This window comes from Muntiacus reevesi, chromosome 8 (genome assembly GCF_963930625.1).
Source record: "Muntiacus reevesi chromosome 8, mMunRee1.1, whole genome shotgun sequence".
Taxonomy (NCBI): domain Eukaryota; kingdom Metazoa; phylum Chordata; class Mammalia; order Artiodactyla; family Cervidae; genus Muntiacus; species Muntiacus reevesi.
The window spans coordinates 10,737,100-10,756,522 of record NC_089256.1 but is presented as its reverse complement, the minus strand read 5'-3'; the positions used below and the strand labels follow the sequence as shown (position 1 = coordinate 10,756,522).

The 19,423-nt window shown below is 35.8% G+C and overlaps 1 protein-coding gene across 3 annotated transcripts in view; it reads right to left on the bottom strand.

Annotated features, from left to right (window-relative positions):
• The window catches only part of CEP70 (centrosomal protein 70), a 73,124-nt gene that overhangs the window by 16,329 nt on the left and 37,372 nt on the right, over positions 1-19,423 (bottom strand). For 2 of the 3 annotated variants that reach the window (XM_065942890.1, XM_065942892.1), the window contains 5 exons: positions 17,978-18,034; positions 11,514-11,598; positions 11,330-11,418; positions 9,773-9,847; positions 858-963 (listed from right to left, as the gene is read on the bottom strand). In XM_065942890.1, coding sequence (XP_065798962.1) covers positions 858-963; positions 9,773-9,847; positions 11,330-11,418; positions 11,514-11,598; positions 17,978-18,034 — 412 coding nt within the window. The remainder of the gene's footprint in view (positions 1-857; positions 964-9,772; positions 9,848-11,329; positions 11,419-11,513; positions 11,599-17,977; positions 18,035-19,423) is intronic. The other variant, XM_065942891.1, reaches the window with a different exon arrangement.

Below are 19,423 nucleotides of genomic sequence, written 5' to 3'. Positions count from 1 at the left end.
AAGGGAATATGGTAGAGGATAAACATTTCAATTTCAATAAAGCAGAGAAAGAATGGTTTACAAGAAACTGCAAACTCAAATGCCTACAGAAGCCAAGAAAGAGCACAGACAAGTGAAGCAAGGATGGCACGGTACTGGGCTGACCGAGAAGCACACGGCCATGCATGACAGGGACCAGGCCTAATCCTGCACTGGGAACCACTGTGCAGGAATTTGTGGCCAGATCCTTTTGACTTTTTAAGAGAAACTAGAAATAAGGACTTATATAAAATCTCTTAATTAAAAAAATTAGTAATTAACTCAAAGTTTAAAAAAAACCTGTAAGGGCCCAATAAAATATGAATGCAGGCCCAGCTCAGTCAGTAAACTACCAGGCTTAACCACTCATTTGCTCAATAATAGATGGTCTATATATCAAGTAAGGTTAGATCACTATATCATACCACAAAGAAAATTAAGTTTCAGGTGGACAAAACATACAAATTTTTCAAAAGTATAACAACGACCTTAAGAAGTAGATTTACTTATATAGTAACAGTATCAACAACAGCAAAAACAAAAAGAGAGAAAAGGAAACAAGAGAAATGGCTTAGCAGGGAGAGTAAAGAAAAGGATTATGGTATCTATTAAAATCTTGTCAGGTTTTTACTGCCCTACTTTGAACTAGGCCAAAGTCTCTTTCCAAGGGACAATTCTAAGTCAAGGTACCAACTTATAGCAATTAGGTATGTCATGGCAAGACAAGACACACTAAGCACACGCAAATAAAGGATACAAGTATTCCTTACTGATAATTTATTATACTGTGATTCTTAACCAAGGTTCACTGTAAATACCAGTCTTTTTGTCAGCAATACCTGGAAGTATCTCTGGTCAATCAGAGCCTGTTGCTGGTTATCTTTGCTGGGCTCATCTTTTCCCTCTTTGTCCTCAGCCTTTTTTTGACTGATAATATTCTGTAATCTAAGGGGGAAAAAAAATTAAGATAATACATACGTTTTACTAAACAGTGGATTAAGATGACAAAATGAGCCAATGATCCAGCTACCCTCCTTTTAACTCCGTCATTTTACATATGTGTATGTGCATGCATACACATGCATATAATCATATATACATTTTTAATTTAAGCCATATTGTCACTAGAAAATGAGAAGACCCTTTCAGCAGACACAATATAGAAAGAATCCCTGAAAACAAAAGGAATTAGACTGATGATGAAAAGTTATAACCATTCCCCAACACTTACAAAGAACAGAACAGGAAAGAACTACAATAAAGAATGAAAACAACTTCCAAGGTGCTCCAAGTTTGATGTTGTAAGGGCATCAGTAAACAGTGGGTAGGGCAAACAGTTTGGGCACTGCAACAGCAAGAACTAGAGAGCTTGGTCCTTCCTTCTTCATATTCCACTGGTGCCAAAGAGAAGACAACAGTGAAACCTGCTAATCAAGAGGGCATGAAAACTCAAGAGACCACTGTCCCAGGTGGCTAAGAACTCTAAGGGAGAGTCTCTGTCCAAAAAGCTAAAAACATATGAGTATATCCACTTAGAGATATCCAAATAGCTCTAAAAGTCAAGTGTAGTAGACATTTCTCCCCCACCACCTGTCTTAGAAAAAAGTCTCTTATTAAACCCACTTCAAATTAAACATCTTAAATCTGAGTATGCCTATCAGTTTCCTGTGGAACCGTGACCCATTAAACTGATTCCATGACTCACTCATTAATAAGCCTGGCTTGCTGTTCATAAAATATTTTCCTACTAAAAAAACAATAGCTTTCCCATTGTTTTTTTGCTTTGTGAACTAAATCTAATCTCCATGTGTTAGCATTTGAACTTCGTGCTGTCAGTCCTAATCCAATATTCCTCCTGACTCCTTTCTTAACGTCATCTCTTATTACCACACTATAATTATCTCCTCCACTCACATGTATTCCCCTTGATATTCACTCAACTATTTTTCTGTGCTCTCTGGAGGACATATGTCCAAAACAAAATAAACAGAATTAACTCTAGATAAAAAGTCAACCTCTTTCCTCTAGTAGACACAAAGACCTCCCAATCTATTTTTCACTTGTTTTGTTGTTCAGTTGCTTGGCTGGGTCTGATTCTTTGTGACCCCGTGAACTGCAGCATGCCACACTTCCCTGTCCTTCACAAGCTCCTGGAGTTTGCTCATACTCGTGTCCACTGAATCAGTGATGCCATCCTACCATCTCATCTTCTGCCGTCCCATTCTCCTGCTTCAATCTTTGGCAGCATCGGGGTCTTTTCTGATGAGTCGGCTCTTCATGTCAGGTGGCCAAAGTATTGGAGCTTCAGCTTCAGCATCAGTCCTTCCAATAAATATTCAGGACTGATTTCCTTTAAGATTGACTGGTTTGATCTCCTTGCAGTTCAAGGGACTCTCAAGAGTCTCCTCCAGCACCACAGTTCAAAAGCATCAATTTTTTGGTGTTTAGCCTTCTTTAGGGTCCAACTCTCACATCCATACATGACTATTGAAAAAAGCATAGCTTTGATTAGATAGACCTTTGACAGCAAAGTGATGTCTCTGCTTTTTAATACACTGTCTAGGATTGTCATAGCTTTTCTTCCAAGGAGCAAGCGTCTTAATTTCATGGTTGAAGTCACCGTTGGCAGTGATTCTGGAGCCCAAGAAAATAAAATCTGTCACTGTTTCCATTTCTCCCCCATCTATTTGCCATGAAGTGATGGGACTGGATGCCATGATCTTCATGTTTTTAATGCTGGGTTTTAAGCCAGCTTTTTCACTCTCCTCTGTCACCTTCATCAAGAGGCTCTTAAGTTCCTCTTCACTTTATGCAATTAGGGTAGCATCATCTGCATACCTGAGGTTATTGATATTTCTCCCGGCAATGCTGATTCCAGCTTTAGCTTCATCCAGTCCAGCATTTCACATGATGTACTCTGCATATAAGTTATATAAGCAGAGTGACAATATATAGCCCTGACATATTCCTTTCCCAATTTGGAACCACTCTGTTCCATGTCCAGTTCTAACTGTTGTTTCTTGACCTGCCTATAGGTTTCTCCAGAGGCAGGTAAGGTATATTCCTCTCCCTTTTAAGAATTTTCCACAGTTCATTGTGATCTGCATAAAGGCTTTGGTGTAGTGAATAAAGCAGAAGTAGATGTTTTTCTGGAACTCTCCTGCTTTTTCAATGATCCAACGGATGTTGGCAATTTGATCTCTAGTTCCTCCGTCTTATCTAAATCCAGCTTGTACATCTGGCAGTTCTCAGTTCATATACTGTTGAAGCCCAGTTTGAAGGATTTTGAGTATTACCTTGCTAGCATGTGAAATGAGCACAGTTGTGTGGTAGTTTGAACATTCTTTGGCATTGCCCGTCTTTAGGATTGGAATGAAAACTGACCTTTTCCAGTCCTGTGGTCACTGCTGAGTTTCCAAATTTGCTGGCACACTGGGTGCAGCACTTTAACAGCATCATCTTTTAAGATTTGAAACAACTCAGCTGGAATTCCATCCCCTCCACTTCCTTTGTTCGTAGTAATGCTTCCTAAGGCCCACTTGACTTCACACTCCAAGATGTTTGGCTGTAGGTGAGTAGTCACACCACCGTGGTTATCCAGATCATTAAGATCTTTTTTGTATAGTTTCCATTTGACTTCTCATCTATTTACCATATTAATATACTTGACAGTTTTGCCTAAAAGCAGTGCCAAAAGCATACTGTCTAGAAAACAAAAGTAACACAGAAAAGCCAACAGCGCTCTAAGTCGACTAAGGTAAACAGACATATCTGAATTTACATATTAACCTTGCATTCAGGTGAAAAAGTTTAACTTCTCAACAAACTGTTTATAAGTGTGATTAACATTATACTATGGATATACAACATTTTAGTTGCCAGGACAGTAACCTAAATATGTCATTGAATGTACTAGCTACAGTCACTCTGGGAAATGAAATATGATTCAATTAACTAGGTAAATTAAGAGATACCCTTAATTTAATAACAATGACAACATATCTGGGAGCCTGGTGGTGATAATAATTAGTATTTATTGAGAACCTTCTCTCTGAAGGTACTCTTCGAAGCACTTCACATGTATTAATGTATTTAATCCCACTGTTTTTCTATATTTACAGAAGTTAAGGATTAGTAAAATCTAGGAACTTATGGGAAACTGACCTTTGGTTCAGCTAGTCTCACAGTAAGTATTTGCCATAGCGTAATACTTCTGAAAACCTTTGTATTCGGCAAAATCACACATGTGAAAACAATAGCGGTCAGGAGAAAAGTGTTAGAAATCAGAGTATTTAAAAACTGATGTCACTATGTAACTAGACAACTAACAAAAAATAATAATTGGTGCCTCGAGATAAGTTAAACAGCTCAAGTATGTCTTGAGGTTGTCTCCAATATTACAAAATCCATAGCCAACAGAACAGAAATGTTGGCTTGAGGATGCCAAGACTACGAAGATAGAAGTTGAGCTCCTGACCAGAAGCCAAGGTTAAAACAGGAGGGGAAAGAAGTACAACTTGCCTTCAGTCTCCAGTCTGTCTAATGCTGGGGTTCAGGGAGGGAGCCTTGGGTACAGGTTCTCATTTTAAATTGTCTTAAAACAGAGCTGAAAGGGCAGGTGCCTACATACTAGCAAAGCTTTCCCCTTTCCAAAGTCTATACTATTCTCCTTTTACCATGGGGGGAAAAATCACATGAAAACAATACAACTACTATGTTACTCTAATCATTCTCTTACTTTCCAATTGCATTTGACTTGGTGTTTTAGGAACCTGTGTTTGAGCAGACTATGCTGCACTTAGAAATATTCCAGGATTGTTCTATAGTCTCCAAAGTGGTGAGCAGAACCTGAAGGCCATAAAAATCCCCTAAAATGGCTAAGGAATTCTTCACATACTTAGCAGATACTAATTCCACATAGTCAGCAGCAATAGCTATGTTTCTCTGTGGAGTCTGGGAAACCCAGAAAACTGTCCTTCCAACTTAAAAACACTGCTATCTCCTGTTTTCGATAGCCATCCCCCTAAGTTTCCATGTGCAGACACTTTATAGCTTTTAACTGTGTCTGCTGTAAGCCTTTTCATAATCTCATGGTGACTCCCATTCTGGAATTCTATTTGGGAGATGGATGGGGAGCCCTAACTGGAACACTTTTTTCACTTTGACTCAGGTATGTTTCCATATCATGCCCTTTCCCTAGCCTATGAAGCCACAGGAGTCATCTGTGCACCATATCACTGACTGACACTTGCTATGTGCCATTTCTGGGGAAAAATGGGATACTGAGAAACCAGCCCTTTTCTCTTTGGCCTCTTGTTTATATTATTGAAGTAAGTGAATAAAGCCTTGACGATTAATTTGCTTGGCTTATTCTAACTGACCATCTCAACTTTTGCCAGCTCAACACGTGGGTGGTAAGATTCTGATTTTATTTCCTTCTAACAAAATATAAATACCACTGAAAAAATTAAATAGAATTAGTGTAGTACCTTTGGCTATCTTGCAATGGCAGATCCATTTGATTACTTCCTAGCAACAGAACTTCATAACCAACTTGCTTATAATATTAGTTCAAACAAGCTTTCACATGTTAAATTAATATCATTTGATATTGAAGATTGATTAGTTGAAAAGTAAATACTTATCTAAAGAAAAAATTTAATTTTCTCTGGTTATAAAACAGAAAGAGACTTTCCCCTCCTTTTCTTGTAGCATTTCCTTTAGAAAACCTGTAGTTGTAAATCCTTTCTAAGTTTGTAGATTCTGTTAAAATTTAAATAAGCCTCCTGCTTAATATTAGCAGTGTCTTGGGAGCCTTAGAACCATCTCTTTGAAATAAGGACATCAAGGAAGAGGGTGTCTTGTCTCCTTTTCCCTATTGAAGCTTAGCCTAGGATCCTGGCTCTAAGTTGTAACCTCCCCCTTGTCACAAAATATAATTAAAGGGTGAGATTTCCTTCTGTCTTTGCAATTTCTATAGCATACTGTGTTTAATGCACATCGCAGTCTGGCTCAATATTTATTCCAACTGTTACATAAAACTGTTTCTTTTTTTCCCTACACATGTAGAGAATATTCACTGGGTTGACAGATTTTTATTTCTAATTATTTCCTTAACATCAGTAGTTCTTTGAAAAAAATTCTACCTCTGCCCCTGCAAAAAATAAAAATTTGTAGTTTTACATTAAAAAAGTTTTTTTTTTTTCCATTGGGTTTTTGTTTGGTTTTAATTATTATTAGTGTGAGCTTGAGAGTTCAAATGCTTAGGTGCCGGTCTGATTTCTTTCCAAGTTCTTCCACATGCCACCTGTGCAGTATGGGCAAGTTATCTAACATTCTTAATTCTGTTTCACATCTAGATACTATAGAAGTTTAAATTCCAAATATAAATTTCTAAAAACACAAATCATTTCTTCAAAATTCAACGAAAAATATAGCTAGGATTGGTTCTAAATCACAATTTTAAAGTCTAATAATGAAAAGTCACTCTAAAAATCACAGCACAAATCAACAACAAAAAATATATATACAGTAAATTCTCATTATTCATGGCAGTTATATGCAATAAAGTTACTGTATACACTGAATTAGTGAGGACTGAACCACTGCTCCTAGGGGAAATACAGGATCAGGTTCTTGCATGCCTCTCTGGTCACATTTTCCTCAACTGATGAATATATAACCTTGTTTTATGTGTGTTAATGTTTAAAGACATCTTTTTTAATATTGTTGTTTCATTAACATTGGACTCATAGCTAACAGCACCATAACTTATGTCTAAATGAAGTTTCTCTAACATATATATATGCTCTGTAAGGTACATCACAGCCTTCTTATGAATAGAACACTAGATTGTACTTCAACACCATGCTTGGGACCATCTTGGAGAAATCGCCAATAAAAAGCAAAGAATGGAAAACTATAAGTGGCATGTGACAACAGAAACAATGACTGTTTACATCAAGAAAGCGGAAATGCAGGGAGAGTATCATCTTGTTGAATAACTGAAAGTGTGTATACTGGGCATGTCCATGAATAACTGTGCAAGTGTCACCACTACTTATTTGAGAATTAAAAAGAAATTATAGCAGGTAGGCAAATTCACAAATATGCAATCTGCAAATAATGAGGAATGACTAAGTATCTCTATGAATATATGTGTAAGCATTTATGTGTGTATGTGTGTTCACTGATACACTTACACTGAAGTCAATAAAAGTCCATTGAAGGGGATCAAGACATGCCACTCCAAAATATGCCATTTTAAGGGAGCTCCTGGTGGCCTAGTGGATTACAGGCTTTCATTGCCTTGCCCCAGGTTCAATCCCTGGTCAGGGAACTGAGACCCCACAAGCAACATGGTGTGGCCAAAGCAAAAACAAAACGTGTCATTTTGACATAAGAAATGTTTTTTTTTTAATTTATTTTTTTTTTTAAGAAATGTTTTAAACAGAAGGAATTTGAGATTGATACGTACAGGAAGAACTCTCTGACCTCCCCCCTTTTCCCTGAAAAAGACCAGGAGATCCTCATGTGAGGGTACCCTCAAGGAGGGTAACAAGCTGCCCTCCTTGTACCCCAGGACAAATAAGCATCTTTGTCTCTGAAGAAGGGAAATCCAAACTTTCCCCAGTTCATTACCCTCGGCTTATACCCTTTTGTACTATTACATTTTCCAACCTTCCACTCAGTCTTCATCAAACCCAGTATTAAAATGCTCAGGCTTAACTGTTTCTTCAAGTCTTCATTTCTTCTCAGGTCAGGTAAAACTTACATTAAATAAATTTATACTTTTTCCATGTTAATCTGTGTCAGTTTAATTTTCAGGCCCAGCCAGAGACCCTAAGAAGGTTGTGAAGTTTTCCTCCTCTACACTTTCTCCTCTGACTTTTTGTCCACCTTACATATTCCTCTTCTCAGCTGCTCCTTAACCAATTTTCCTATCTCAGTTAATGTTCCAACAACTACTTCATTATTCAGGACTAAAAATCAGTCCTGATTAAGTTTATCTTTTTGAGTCTTAATCTTTTCCCCCTCAACTGCCTATACCCCTAATCCATCATCAATCCATCACCAAGTCTGATCACCAAGTTCTACCTCCAATATTCCAAACACTTCTTACCACCTCCACTCCTGCCACCTTTGACCATATCACCACCACCTCTTGTCCAAACTTGTACAATAGCAACCCTCACACTATTTTACCTTTGGTACTTACACTATATGGGCTCCCCTGTTGGCTCAGATGGTAAAGAATCTGCCTGCAATACAGGAGACCTAGGTTCAATCCCTAGGTCAGCAAGATCCCCTGGAGAAGGGAATGGCTACCCACTCCAGCATTCTTGCCTGGAAAACCCCCATAGACAAAGGAGCCTGGTGGGCTACAGTCCATGGGGTCACAAAGAGTTGGCCACAACTGAGCGACTAACACATTTTCACCTATACTATATCAAAATTGTCTTATTTTTTTTCATTGCCCTTTACATAAGCTTCATGAGAACAGGAACCTTTCTTTTTGGTTTATCACTGTAATTTCAGTATCTAGAATGCCAAACAGATAGGAAGAGGTGCTGCTGCTGCTGCTGCTGCTAACTCGCTTCAGTCGTGTCCGACTCTGTGCGACCCATTAGACGGCAGCCCACCAGGCTCCCCCGTCCCTGGGATTCTCCAGGCAAGAACATTGGAGTGGGTTGCCATTTCCTTCTCCAATGCATCAAAGTGAAAACTGAAAGGGAAGTCGCTCAGTCGTGTCCGACTCCTAGCAACCCCATGGACCGTAGCCTACCAGGCTTCTCCGTCCATGGGATTTTCCAGGCAAGAGTGCTGGAGTGGGGTGCCATTGCCTTCTCCAAGGAAGAGGTACTATAAGTACCTAAAATGTTACGCAATAGTAGAAAGGGAAAAAATATTAATTGAATGAATGAATGCAACCTTTCTGAACCTTCCATTTCTCTTTTATTTTTTAGTTTTCCTTCCCTACTATCTTAACTCAATATGTAATTCCTGGATGGCCAGAATACTTGCCTTTTACTGTGGCATGTGTTACCATAAAGAAAAAGGAAATGCAGCTGTCACTGAAAATTGAATCAACATAGGCTAATATAACTGATTTAATACATCTAATGCATATATTAACTCATATCATTTTAAAAATATTTCATCCCCATGCTCACCACACTACTTCAAGTCCCATTCCCTTGAATCAAAGAGTAGACATAGCATCTTCAGAAAATACTATCACTATTTGAGGACCAACTTGCTGAAATTCCTGTATGTGCTTTTCAAAGTCATAAAAGAGAAGTGGTGGATATGAATGGCTCACTGCATTCATTCTGATACTTTAAGTTTTAAAATATGATAAGGTTATGTATTATTCAGGTCATCACTACCACCAACAAAAATTTGGGCCTTGTCGCCTCTAATTTCAATGATTCTCTTACAATTTCTCCATGACTTCCAAAGTCAACTAATTAAAATCTTTGCCTTTTATATCAGACAATTACCTTTTCCGTGTTCTTATTTAAAATGAATGTATAGCCAAATCCATTACAGTAGAAACATTTTAAACTGTGGAACCAGAAATATCCCTTTTTAAAGTCTTCTCCACACGCCCTGCCCACCTCCCCTGCCAGGCTGCCCATCAACCTGGTAATTTTAAGCCACAGCCACTATGAGGTAAGTTGACAGGTTAATAAAAATAAATAATAAGATATAAAATCCTAATAAATTTGTAACTATGGTAAAATATAATTACTTGATGTTTTTCTTAAGGGCTTTCTCCAGTTTCTTCACTTGTTGTTTATAAAGTCTTAGTTCATGCTGTGTAGGCCTGTAGAATATAAATCATGTTGAACACATTCAATTTATTTAATAAAACTATAAAGATATTTAATAATAATAAAGTATACTCTATTACTTGTCATAAATATGCTTAAAAATTATTAAAATACTTCATAACTGCTAATGAGGTATTTATTTGGCCACTGGATTTCTTCTGCGCATCCCCTATTCAAAACTTTCTACCCACTTTTATTGTTATTAACCTATTACTTGCTTTAATAGTGAATTATCTCAAATGCACAAACAAGAATAGAGTAAAACAAATAGTGGTGTGTCCATGCCTCAAGCTTTATCAAAGGTGAGTAGTAACCTGTTTAAAATCTTTTAACTAAAACCTTATACAGGTACTTCAAACTCCGTGTCCCTAATTATAGCCATTGCTCTCTCCTTCCCATACCACAGGCTTCTCTGGTGGTTCAGCTGGTAAAGAACCCATCTGCAATGCAGGAGACCCCAGTTCGACTCCTGCGTTGGGAAGATCCGATGAAGAAGGGATAGCCTACCCATTCCAGTATTCTAGGGCTTCCCTTGTGGCTTAGATGATAAAGAATCTGCCTGTAATGAGGGAGACTTGGGTTTGATCCCTAGTTTGTAAAGATCCCCTGCAGAAGGGAACGGCTACCCACTCCAGCATTCTGGTCTGGAGAATTCCATGGACTGTATAGTCCATGAGGTCACAAAGAGTCAGACACGACTGAGCAACTTTCACTTTCACTTCCCATACCACAGGTTAAGCACTAGCCCAAATTCATTGTTCATTATTCCCATGCATGTTTTACAAATTTTCCCCTCATATTTATATAACCATAAATTTACACATTACTATGTGGCAGGCTTTTAAGCCTTACAGAAATGGTTTTTATTGTAGGTATCAGTTTCCTCTCCATTAAAGTATAAGCTTTACAAGAACAAGATATTTGTTTTTTTGTTGTTGTTATATATGATATCAGAACTTAGGACCATGTCTAACTTACAATAGGTATCCAACAATATTTAATGAACGAAAAAAGTCTCAGCAGTGTACATTCATTATTACTTTCTGTCAACATGTAGAGTGTCTTCCTTCTGTGGTAGTATGCTTGTATATAAATAAACCTTTCTGTTGTATGCCATTTAAACTTTAAAACTTTTCTCCCTTCCCACAACACATGTATATGATGAAATAAGACATTCTAAAGTAATTTGGAAAAAAATTAAAAATAGTTTGTGAAAGGGAAACCTACTGGCATAGGCTAAATCTATTCTGAGTTCCTAGCCAGTTTAATCTTCTTCCTATTTTCTCATTCCCCTTGCTTACATATTTATTTTTGTTCTTTCTATCATATGAGAGACTAATGATGAAAATGAGTATACAAATATGAGGTCCCCAACATTAGTTTTAGAGTAAAGGGGATAGGATGACTGATTTAACATTCAAAATCCCACTATTTGCTTAAATAAACGTTAAATAAAAATGACAAGTTTCCCTCACCTGGCTTCCAAATCTTTTTGAAGATTCAGCTTTTCACTTAAAAGTACATCTATCTTAGATTTTGATTCCTTGAGTTGATTCTGTAATGACTGCAACATAGTTAATAAACAGTTAGCTTTCCTAAGAGATTAATTATTATTTTACTTTATTAAAAAGCATTTATCAATCAGATAGTCCCCCATACCATTAGAAGGCCGTTGTAAGTGGGCGAAGCACTCAGGCTTCTATAATCTTCTTCTTCTGATTGACTTTCATCTTCTTTATATTGTCTATAAAAAAATAAATGTAGTATATTTATGAAAAAATTATCTCCAAAGGAAAAAAAAAATCTAGCTAACAAAAATTAAATCAATACAATAAGGGCTTGATAACCTCAACATAAACTAAAACTTAAACCAAATTTCCTACTTATTCTTACAGAAAATTGTAATAGAACATACTACTTACTAACTAGTACTACAGTATACATTTGTTCACTAATGCCTTAACTGGAATTTAAGATCCATGCAAACCAGAAGTTTGTCTGTCTTGCTCACCACTGTATCTCACTGCCCAGAATAGGGGGCTTAAGGAGGAGTAGAAAAACACTTGTTGAATGAACAAAGAATATTGTTTTCTCCTTCCAGTACTTTTAGATCACAAAAAACTATGTCAAAAAAATACTGAGTGTAAGTGGACAAGGCCACAAATTTAGTGTCCCTGATTAAGTCTTGACACCTTCATTAACGAGTTGTGTTATTTGGGTAAGTCAGTCTCTCAGGATTTTTCTTCTCATCCGTAGAACAGAGATAATTTCTATCACATCTACCTCACAAAATTGGTTTTAAAAGTAAATAAAAGACATCAAAATATTGTGTGAGCTACAAAGTACTATCAAATCAATATTAATGTTTTTTAAAACTGATAACATTAATACTGGGCTGTCCAAGACAGTAAACACTAGGTACATACAGGCAATGAGCGCTTGAAATATGGCTAGTACAACTGAAGGACTAGACTTTTATTTCATTTTAATTAAAATTTTAAAGGTGAAGCAGTGTAAAATATTCTTCTGTTAAACACAACCTTATTGTTCAGGACTACCTTCCACTTTGATGCATCATGTTAAGGTATTAATGTTGCAGCCTGGGTTATACACTGTGTGCGTGTGTGGTCTGTAGTACTGTATATTAATACAAACTCACCACCAGTCTAGTCAGGATCAATGGATTGATTCAATCAGAATGATACCAATATAACACTGTTTATTCTGATACTATATTTATGGAGATACCTATATAAATCATAATTGATAATTGATATATTTATTATTTTAATTATAAGAACTAAGGCTTTTAGTTTAAAAATTATGGACAGATTCTTTAAAAAATCAAGTTGAGATGATAACATCTGAGACAGTAAAACAACTGAAACAGTAAACAAAAGAGACTGAAAGAAAGTGTTGTAAATTTCCTGATGAATGTTACATAATTTACTGCAGAACAAACTGGAAAAGCTGTTGGTTCAGAAGAGATGAAAGAAAAATAAAAAACAGATAAACAGGACTTTAAGAAAAGTAAAACACTTTTGAGCTTCAAAGGACATCATCCAGGGGAAAAAAAAAAAGAAAATTTACACAATAGGGTAAAATATTTGCAAACCTGATAAAGAACTTGTATCCAGAATTAACAAATAACTCATAATTTGACAAAAAGACAAAAAACTCCATTTAAAAATGGGCAAAGGACATCAGTAGGCATTTCCCCAAAATAAGATATGCAAATAGACAGTAAACATGTATAAGACACTAATCATTAGTCCTTTGAGATATCACTTTAGGATATTCATAAAGTTGTATCACTATCTCCACAATCAATTTTATTTATATTCTGGCCATGCCATGCAGCACGTGGAATTTTAGTTCCCCAACCAGGGACCAAATCCATGCACCCTATATTGGAAGCAGGGAGTCTTAGCCACTGGAGCACCAGGGAAGTCCCTCCACAATCAATTTTAGAACATGTTCATCACCCACGGAAAAACACCATCCCATTAGCAATTACTTTCCATTTACTCTCTACCCTGAGTCCCTACTCCACTACAATCCAATTTCTAGGCAACTACTCATCTATTTTCTTTTTTTTATGAATTGCATATTCTGGACATTTCATGTAAATGGAATTGCATATTTTGTGATGTTGGGTTGAAGCCAAAGAGGGGCTCAGGGCAGAGAGTGACTGCTAATGGGTATGGCGTTTTCTGTTTCTCGGTGGATGATGCCCATATTCTAAAACTGATAGCAGAGATGGTGACACAATTTGTGAATATTCTAAAACTACTCAATCATATACTTTAAAATGGTGAATTTTATGGCATGTTGAGTTATTCTCAATAAAGTTGCTATTTTAAAAAGTCGTTAAATAAAAAATGTTTTAGGAGAATAAAGTAGATAACGATAGGAAAGTATTTTCAGCAAATACATAACAGATACATTAAGAAATTTCCTCTCAACAGTCAAGAGAATCAAAGTCACCAAAATCAAAATTAACCACATAAAAAAAACTTCTAAAGTAAGTTTTTAGCAAAAATCTGAGCTTATAACTTTGGCCAGCAACAAACCATTTTGAGGTCTTACACAAAAATAGAAACTATTCTTACATGAAATAAATTATTTTCTATGAAAATTTTGCTGCAAAATTATGAGAAAATAACTAAAACATTTTTATAAAAAAAGGAAAGATCTTCAATTAAGCCCACAAACAACTGCCTGGAGAATTCAAGACCTTTCTTATAATACCAAAGAGCAACTGATTTAATTTAAAAATTACATTTATTTTTAGATGAATCAAATGCTCAATTAACACTGTGGGGATGTTCTGTCATCAGAGGACCTCCAGATTTATTAAGAAATGTTGACAACTGGAGGCTTTAAAAAAAAATCTGACTTAACGGCACATCTTTGAATTTTACATATCTATCAAAGAAGAATTTCACCAAGACATGAAACAACCTTTTTCATTTTTCCACAACAGAATGTAGCTCTGTAACATCAGAAATTTAGATTTACTAGGATTTTTAAAAGACTGACATTTCTCATTGCTTTGCTATACTGTATAAGACATATTGGAAATCCATCAGTATTTTGAAACAGACTGTGAATGTCATGAACTCAGTTGTTAAAATTAAACAGGACATGTATAAATGCTATGCCAGTTTGTAAGACCATTGAAACAAACAGAAAACAATGACTTTAACCATCTATTGTGTTTTTTGTCAATGCTTATTGGTTGAGTCACAGAAAAGTTACAAAGACTAACTATATACTGTTAACCTGAAATCAAAATTTCCTTGGGAAAAAAGTACTTGTCAAATGCTCAAACACAAAAAATGGTGTTGTGGTGGTTTAGTCACTAAGTCGTGTCCAACTCAAGTGACCCATGGACAGTAGCCCACCAGGCTCCTCTGTCCATGGGATTTTGCAGGCAATAATGGAGTGGTCTGCCATTTCCTTCTCCAGGGAATCTTCCCGACCCAGGGATCAAACCTGGGTCTCCTGCACTGCAGGCAGACTCTTTACCAACCGAGCTACCAGGGAAGCCTTCTCACTCGTATCACTCTATACATGAGTAAGCAAAATTTGAAGCTCCAAAGAAAAAAAAGCATCTTTGTGTCTAGCTAATAGGTTATGAGAATTTACATTGAAATGAAACTTTATAACACAAATCAATATTGTCTTCATACATGTTTTTCTCATATTAATAATATACAGAAGATTTTAGTTTTAATCCACAGTGCAAATAAACTGGTTGTAAAACTACAAGAAAACTTCAAAGTTTGAAGTTTCTTGCTACTGACAGATTTAGAGTTGCTTTTCAATTTTGCAACATCCTTCTGAATTAAATAGAAGTTAGTGAATTTAAGTTGGGTATAGTTTTTAATCCTTAATTCAGTCAAACCAATTATTCTAAAAAAAAATGAGTCAGTTGTATAAATGTAGATGTAAATATTAAAGGAAAAAAATTTTTGTACTTGACTTAGTTGCTAGAGAACTTTGAGGTATGTATAAAATAATCTGGGTATATAAGTCTATTTTTGAACTAGACTTCACGAAATCTAAATACAGATCAAATACCTCTGATGAAAATTTAGTGTTTGAAAAAAAAAAAAAAGAAAATTTAGTGTTTGAATTGCGGTGTGCTATAAATTATCAAATTTCAATGGTTTAGAATGAAAAAAAGATTGTGAAGTATCTAATAATATCATTGATTACATGTTGAAATGGCAATATTTCAGATATTAAATAAAATATATGAAAATGTAGTTCACTGGTTTCTTTTTATTTTCTAACTTGGCTACATGAAAAATGCAAAATTATATACGTGGTTTTCATGACATTTCTATCCGAGACAGCTGTACTAAACCGTTCTCTCAGACCTTCTAAAACATGCTAGTCTTTAACAAATGACCATGACCAAATAAGGATACTGGGTAGCTTCTATATAAAAAGTACTAAGATAGATGTATGGAGAAGGAAACGGCAACCCCACTCCAGTAATCTTGCCTGGATAACCCCATGGACAAAGGAGCCTGGCTGGCTACAGTCCATGGGGTCGCAAAGAGTTGGACACGACTTCGTCACTAAACAACAAGATAGATGTATTATATAAACTATTTCGATTTATTAGGTGAGGAACATTTAGAGAAGTTATTTAAATTTGCTCAGTCTCTCAAATAGTAAGCAGTACTGATGAGACTCAAACTGAAATCTCTCTGGCTTCAAAGCGTGTGTATTCAGATCATTCCCTATATATACTCTAAAATACCTGCCATTATGGCTATCTTTTTCTCTCAAGAGAGACCTAACACATATATATAGTAGAGGAGACCAATTTTAAATTTATGCAGACCTAAAAGGAAATGAGCTTCAGTAAAGAATCCTCACTTTATTTTCCTAGAGTCCTTTATTTAGCATTGACAGATTTTGTGGTTTTCTTGAAGTAAAAACATAATTTTAAATGTCCACAATTCTCATTTGGACATGGGATCCCCACAGCCAAATTCCTCCCACCCTTTCTTGAATGGCTTCCAGAAGCCCCAGGAGGGACCCAGTGTTGAACAGTATGCTTCTTGGGGGTACAGAGAAAGAGCAAAACTAGAGAAATCTTGTATTTTATTTTCTTCCCTAATCCGAATCATGTTCAATCAGAGGTGAACCTCAAAGTTACCTGCTTCCATTTCGCAACACCACTTAAAAATTTTCTATCTAAAGAGAAGGATGGAATTAGACAAGGAGACTTCACTTTACTAATTCATTATAGAGCTATTTTCCCTGGGATAACTTTTCAAATGTCTCCAACATCTCAGAAGAAACTTAATCTGAGTCTAGTAGTTGTTATTCCTATGTTACTTTTCTTGGTTCTTTATTCCTATCTACCAAGCCAGGGAAATACTAATAGAAAAAGCTAGCAATATATTCCATGTAATGTATGTTGATATATTAACACTGGGTAAAGAAAAACAGGTAAAGTAAGAGCTGAGAACCTATCATTTTAAAACTTACTTTTCCTCTGTTTCAGAAATTGTAGCATGTTTGCAGTTTTCTAAGACTTTCAACTGCTTAATACTTGCATTCAAATTTCTGCTGCCTTGAGTGCGGCTACCTCTGCTTTCCCAGAGTTTTCTCATGTATGGAGGAAGAAAGGAAAACCAGTCCATAGTATCCAGAAACTGCCTTTCACAAGCTCTCTGGAGGCCTTCTCAAGCCTGTGCCCTAAAGTAGAGGGTCCAGATGGTGTGCCATAGGTGTGCTGTGCCAAGATATTACAAATATGCCAAGCACTCAAGACAACTGGGCAGAGTTCTTGAGCCAATTACCCCAGTGTGGTATACAAACATCACTTTCTGTGTTTCAAGATGGAAAAAACTTTGGACAACACAAAAAGGGTGTTAAGCAGAGTGCTTCTACCTCTGCAAGAGGCCATGTCCCGTCTGTCTTCTTCCTTTGTCTTGCTCCCTGAGCTCTACAGGTATATACATCCGTCTCCCGTGCCTCCTTTATCCCACTTAGACCTCCAAACATAATCCATCTTCCTTCATTTTCTCTTCTCTTTCACTTCTTTCAAGTAATATACTTGTCAGTTAATTCTTTTTTTTTTTTTTTTTAGTGGAGTGCAGTTTATTACACCGGCGGGCCCAAGGCAGAGTCTCCTCTTAGCCAAGGGCTATGCTTGATTTTGCACTATAATGTTTTATCTTTATCTCATAAACCTGCAAACTAATTAATTAGGCTGTACTTTGGCAGGAAGTTAATCCAATCCTACACACTGTGTTGATATACTCAGTAACTATCCAGTGGCTAGATGACATCAGTAGAACAAATCATAATACCTCAATAAAATAAAAACACTATTTCATCTGTGACCAATACTTAGTGATTATTAAATATACATATTTTAATATAAATGCAACAATAAATTTCAACATAAGTGGTAAAGTACAGTCTTAAATATTCTTTATAAAAAGGAATTTATAGTTACATATTAGGTAAATTATACACATATCCAGTAGATTTTCAAAATGTATTTAATGTTTTAAAAGGCCATAAAAGCTTTTGTTGTAATTCACAACTTGATAGTTACTTTTAAAATTTTAATACCAGACAAGTCTTACCTTTGTTTATGAAATTTTCTAATTTTAGATTCATAGTAATCAATAAGGCAAAGCAACCTAGAAAAACAGATGAGTTATTTTCAAAATGTGGTATTGGAACATTTACTATTGTCTCTATTCAATTTCAAATTATACTGATAAATATTTGCAAATTCATAAAAAATTTAAGTGATTTTTGCCAGAAGTATCCCATATATTTTAATTTTAATGTATACATTTTTAAATAACCACAGATATTAAATCTCAACATATTAAATATAGATTCTCCTTGATCAAACAGGTCTACCTTTAACAATCACTCCCACAGAAACATTTGCCCAAGGCTATAACTTCAGATGAACAAAGTTGTTCAATGCATTATGAGTGAAAACTCAGACACAATCTAAACATTCTTCGACAAGGGCAAAGTTAAATAATGGCACATCCATATTATAGAAAATGAGGCGGCATTAGAAGAGATAATGTAAATTTGTAGGAAAAAATTAATGTTGCATAGCCAAATGTATAACTATTTTTTTGAAGAAAGTAGGTGTATATATGAGTCTATGTACTGAAAATGAACTATATGACTTCTTAACTGAGGGATAATATTACCCGAAGTGGGGGATGGTACTGGTTGTCACACTGAATAGCTGGGGAGGGAGCAAGGATGCTTAAAAGTTCATTAATGAACAAATGAATGCTCATCATGCCCTACAATGAAGAATGGTCCCACCTAAAAAGTCAACAGCACTATTGCTGTGAAACACTTGGAAGAACATAAACCAAACTGTAAAAAGTGGTTATCTCCAGGATATGGAATTAGGAGAAGTAAGCAGGTTTATAATACATTACTTTATATACTTTTATATTGTTTGAATTTTTGCAGGCATGCAGTGCTTTTCTAATTTAAAAAAATCCTCAAAGAAAAATAAAATAACACTACACTTTTACATACTATTCTTTTTAAAGCAAGAATTTTTAGTATTTCACTCTTGTCTTGGGAAAATTACTCACCCATCTCCTTTTTCAGAACTAATTCAACCATTTGTGTTTTTAACATCATAACTTTCTGCATTATTCTTTCCCTTCAACTTTCCCCATGCCAACACATACCAGCTTTCATATTATTCTGCAAATATGCTTTAATTTCCTTTATATACTTTACAAACCCTCTCACCTCCCTCCTCCCAATGCTACTATCCCATTTCTATTTTTCCTGCATGACAAACTTCATTCATTCTGAATGACTATTACCTCTACCGTCAATAAACTTATGAGCAAGACTTACTACGTGTCAAACCAGCAATTGAGCAAATAAGACAGTAAGAAGACAAACACAAACTGATGAGGTGGCATATAAAACTTCTCACCACCCTCCCCTTCAAACATTCTTGTTCCACAGTTAGCCTGACACCCAAACGTAACTCCTCTTCTGCCTTTTCTTTCTCTGTCTAAACTTTAAAG